General features: G+C 54.8%; 1 protein-coding gene across 1 annotated transcript in view; it reads left to right on the top strand.

Annotated features, from left to right (window-relative positions):
* Window positions 1-1,722: 1,722 nt before the first annotated feature.
* HEYL (hes-related family bHLH transcription factor with YRPW motif-like) overlaps window positions 1,723-4,953 on the top strand; it is a 23,203-nt gene continuing 19,972 nt past the window's right edge. Inside the window, exon 1 of the mRNA XM_010000622.1 lies at window positions 1,723-1,802. Within this exon, the coding sequence (XP_009998924.1) occupies window positions 1,723-1,802 (80 nt within the window). The remainder of the gene's footprint in view (window positions 1,803-4,953) is intronic.

Here is a 4,953-nt window from a genome sequence, read left to right as displayed (position 1 = left end):
TGTCTGAAGGTGCTGTTGGCTTCTGGGAAGTGATGTGTTGTGGTTTTGGGGCAGGACCCTGGATCTCAGCAGCTTTCACTGCTGCCTTTCCAGACCCTGAGCTGTGCAGGGAGCTGTGGGGGCAGGAGCACATCACAGGCAGGAGGTTTAGTGGTTCTGCTGCGGGTCCTGCTGCTGCCAGCGCAGCTGAGGGGCTTGATGGAAGACATGGGGCTTGGGAAACGGGTCCCAGATTGAGGCAGACCTCCCTTTGCCCCTCCTGAGCCTTTCCTGTGTGGGGAGGGTTTTCCATTCCTGCAGTGACTGCCCCAGTTTTATCTGCTTGGCTTCCTATATAATTTTTTCCCCTCCTTCATCACCACAACAGGCAGAGGTGGATTTGGAGCTTGTGTGCTTCCCTCGTGTGCCCACCCGTGCCATCCCCTGAGGCCGGGGGAGTGATGTGGTCCCCAGGATGGGCTGGCTGGGCTGGGCACATCTCCCACCCTGATGGGCTGGTGTGGTTGTGCTTCTTTGTGCTGTGCTGGCCTGTGACTGGACTTCCCTGCTGTGTGTTGTTGCTGTGGGTTTCACTTCATTGTCCGCCGGTGGTTTTGCTGGTGACTGGACTGCCATGGTAATGAAATCCCTCCGGGTGTTTTTTCTGTAATAAACTGTGTTGGTCCCAGCCTGGCTCTCTCTGCTGCCCTTCTCACAATGGGTATTTTGGCTCCCTGGTGCAACCAGCAAGAGCGTCTGGGGTCCCTGCTTGGGACCTCCCAGGTTTTATGATGACGGGGTGGGGCTGACGAGAAGGAAAAAGGCCTTTTGGGATTTAAGGGAATTGAGAAAATGTAATAAAAGCAGCTACCTGGGAGCTGGAGACTTGTGGGAGAGGCAGGATTCCAGAGCTGAGAGATGTGCTGTGATCCAGCTAGCTCCCTCTGCTTTCTGAACAGGCTTTTATTGTAACCTGGACTCGTGACGAAACCCTGGATGAAAATACAATCTGGCAGGAGATTTTTGTCAACTTGATCTTCTCCCAGCCAACAGGTGGGAGGCAGCAAAAAGCTTCTGAGAGATTTATTGCTGCTGAAGTACCGGGTTCATCCGAATAGCGACACTGCAGCTCTGGGGTTAGCTCCTCCCTGCCAACAAGGAGAACAGATGGGTTAAGGGGAAGCAACAAATTCTCCATCTGTCACCAAATATAGCCAAGGAATGTCCCATAGGCCCCAGGGCAGCATCTCTGCTATGGGTGTTCATTTAAGGGATGGTTGGCCCTCAGCAAAGAGTGTTCTTGTGCAGCCTTGCTTGCTGGAATGTGTTCTCTGTGACCATCCCCAATCCTGCATCTTCTTCCACGAGATGCCTGGAGGAAAAAAGAAATCAAATCCCAGCACTGATGAGGCCCTTTATGCACCAGTGAAAGTCCAGGTGGGCCCACCCAGCCCTGAGAGGTCAGGATGTCCATGCCAAAGCCAAGATCTGCTTCTGATGTTCATGCAAAGATGGCCCCAAGACTTAAGTCACTCTTGGGGATCAGCATTGGTGGTGGGGCCAAGGAGCCAGTGGGTCCCAGAGGGACACGGGGAGGGAAGGGGGAGGTTTGTGCAGTTGGGTCTGTGATATCCTGTCGTTGGTTGGCTGGAAACCTGGGATTTTGTTTCTGCTGCCTGTTTCCTGAGCTTTTTCCTTCATCGGGCATCAAAGGGGCTTTGCAATGAGGGTGCTTGAAAGAACATGGAGGAGAAGAAAGCGGAGGCAGAGCTGCTGGAGAATGGTTCTGCCACTCAGCCATTGTCAGTGCAGATGTTCACAAGGTAATCACAGCCTTGGAATAGAAAGGACTGCTTTTCATGAGGAATCCAGAATTTAACTCCAAGAACTCTTGTGGGGCTTCTTGGTGAGGGTGTGACACCCCTGATGACCAGCTGCATGGCAGGGAGGTCAGGCAGAATGTGGGCTCTGCTCTCCTGGTTGTCATGTACATTGAATCTCTGCCTCAGTTTCCCCATCATGGTAACAGAGATCAGAATGATCCAGAGGTAACATCAGGTGTGGAGGATACTTTAGCTCCTTGCAGAAGACAAACAGAAACCCAGGAATGCTCTTGAGAAGAGTGAAACCCTGTATGTCCCTGGGGATGCCTGCACACCCAGCAGCAGGGCCCAGGGTGCTGAGGCCATGCAAGCACAGGGCTGTCCCTCCAGCCCCGTGGTGCTGGCCAGGAGGGGTCCCAGGCTGTGCTCCACCACGTCCCTGCAGCACATGTTGTTTGACCTCCTTCCTGGAGCGCAGAAGAGGGGCCAACAAATATGAGAAAGAGCTTGCAGCCATCCCAGGAGGCTAAAATGTCAGGGCAGGGGACTTGGTGACAGAAACACCCAGGGTTGGAAGAATAGATAAGAGGACCTGGCGGCAAGAGAACAAGCAAAGGGCACTTGCTATCAGCACCAGTGGGGCTGTGCCAGGATTTGAACAGCCTGACCATCTCGTTCCTTCAACACCACTATTTATAGCAGTGTTTGCTGATGTCTCTGTCACCGGAGCCTAAAATGGTTCCCCCGTGTGCACCCGGGGCTGGGCTCAGCCAGGGAGGCCACCAACGAAGCAGTGACTGGAGGGAGTGTGTGTGGAGCTGCTCCTGGCCCCAGCAACAGAGAAAGCTGGTGTCTCCCTTTGCCAAGAGGCAGCTCCATGCTGGGACAACTCCTTGGAAGATGCACCAGACGGTTCCTGTTTAAGGCCTGGCCCCTGGCCAGGGAGAGTCAGTGGGGTAAACAGACCCACCTTCCACCCCACTTCTTCTTCCCCCCCCAGCAGAACTGGGGCTTGTCTGGCACTGGTTGGGAACCAGCAGTTTCCACAGCTTGATGCTGGTGTTGAAGGGAGCTGTGGGAATAGCTCTGTGTATTACCCACGCTGCTGGAAATAACCCTTAGGTGACTGGGCTGGAGCAAAATGCACGAGGGGAAAGATTTTGTAACTGCAGAGCAAATATGTCCTGTTCCCAGCCTGGAAATTCTCTTTTTTTAACAAACAAACAAACAAACAACAACAAACGGCTTTGTTTTCCCAGTTCAGCCCAGCCCAGCCAGCACTGGAGGCAGAGATCTCTCTGTCCTAGGGGTCCCAGGCTGTGCTCCACCACGTCCCTGCAGCACATGTTGTTTGACCTCCTTCCTGGAGCGCAGAAGAGGGGCCAACAAATATGAGAAAGAGCTTGCAGCCATCCCAGGAGGCTAAAATGTCAGGGCAGGGGACTTGGTGACAGAAACACCCAGGGTTGGAAGAATAGATAAGAGGACCTGGCGGCAAGAGAACAAGCAAAGGGCACTTGCTATCAGCACCAGTGGGGCTGTGCCAGGATTTGAACAGCCTGACCATCTCGTTCCTTCAACACCACTATTTATAGCAGTGTTTGCTGATGTCTCTGTCACCGGAGCCTAAAATGGTTCCCCCGTGTGCACCCGGGGCTGGGCTCAGCCAGGGAGGCCACCAACGAAGCAGTGACTGGAGGGAGTGTGTGTGGAGCTGCTCCTGGCCCCAGCAACAGAGAAAGCTGGTGTCTCCCTTTGCCAAGAGGCAGCTCCATGCTGGGACAACTCCTTGGAAGATGCACCAGACGGTTCCTGTTTAAGGCCTGGCCCCTGGCCAGGGAGAGTCAGTGGGGTAAACAGACCCACCTTCCACCCCACTTCTTCTTTCCCCCCCCAGCAGAACTGGGGCTTGTCTGGCACTGGTTGGGAACCAGCAGTTTCCACAGCTTGATGCTGGTGTTGAAGGGAGCTGTGGGAATAGCTCTGTGTATTACCCACGCTGCTGGAAATAACCCTTAGGTGACTGGGCTGGAGCAAAATGCACGAGGGGAAAGATTTTGTAACTGCAGAGCAAATATGTCCTGTTCCCAGCCTGGAAATTCTCTTTTTTAAACAAACAAACAAACAACAACAAACGGCTTTGTTTTCCCAGTTCAGCCCAGCCCAGCCAGCACTGGAGGCAGAGATCTCTCTGTCCTGGTGTTTTCCCATTCCTGCAGCAAAATCTTGGTTACCAGGGCTGCACTTCAAAGCTTTGCTGGCAGTGCTGAGCTGGGTAGGACTGTGCACATAATCCCACCGAGGAGGGGAAGGGGGTGTCCCCAGCCCTGGGGCTGCAGATGCCAGGCAAGTAGGGCTGTACCTGCCAGGGAGCCACGGGCAGCCCTGGGACGTGGGCACAGCCTGGGCCAAGGGCTCTGACTGAGCCACTTGAGATGGGCACTCGTGTTGGTTTGGTTGTTGGTTTGTGTCTGTTTTGTTTTAAAGACAAAATCCTCAGGGGTCGTGTGTTGAGCAGGATGGGACTTGTGCTTGTTTGCTCTTAGGGGCAAATTGCAGGGTGATCCCTTCTTGCTGTGGCAAAAAAAACCCCAAACCAACAAACAACAAGGGCATGGCAGGACTGGCTGGGAATTTTTAAGCTTTATTTGAGCAGCAGGACCCACCAGCAGCTGCAAGTGGCCCGTGCTGGTGCTGTGACTGTGTCCTTGTCACCCTGGCTGTCAGCAGGGAGGGGTGGGTTCACCCTCTGGGTAAAGCTGGGTTCTGGGAGCTGGTGCCATCCCTGCTGAGATGGGAGCAGCTCCGGGTCACAAGGGCCAGAGCAAGGGAGGACAAGAGTCCTTATCTGTGGGATTGTGTGAGAAGGCAGGATGAATGAGGGGGAAATCTGCTCGGGTTGTCTCCTGAGGGGAGACCTGGCTCTGCTGGCCCTGAGTGGCCTTTGGTTTTGGGCTGTGTGGGCGATTTGTGCACGGGTGGAAAGGGTGGATCGTGCTGGGAATTCACACCGGTCCTGACGGGAATGCGGCCTCCCCCGGGAATGGCGGGGCTGGTGCTGCTGCTGCCACCGCTGCGGGGACAGGGACTGGGTGGGACAGGGACAGGGACGGGATGGGGACGGGACAGGGACCGGGATGGGGACGGGACG

Source organism: Chaetura pelagica, unplaced genomic scaffold (assembly GCF_000747805.2).
Source record: "Chaetura pelagica isolate M959 unplaced genomic scaffold, ChaPel_1.0 scaffold676, whole genome shotgun sequence".
NCBI classification, from domain to species: domain Eukaryota; kingdom Metazoa; phylum Chordata; class Aves; order Apodiformes; family Apodidae; genus Chaetura; species Chaetura pelagica.
This window is presented reverse-complemented; position numbering and strand designations above follow the sequence as displayed.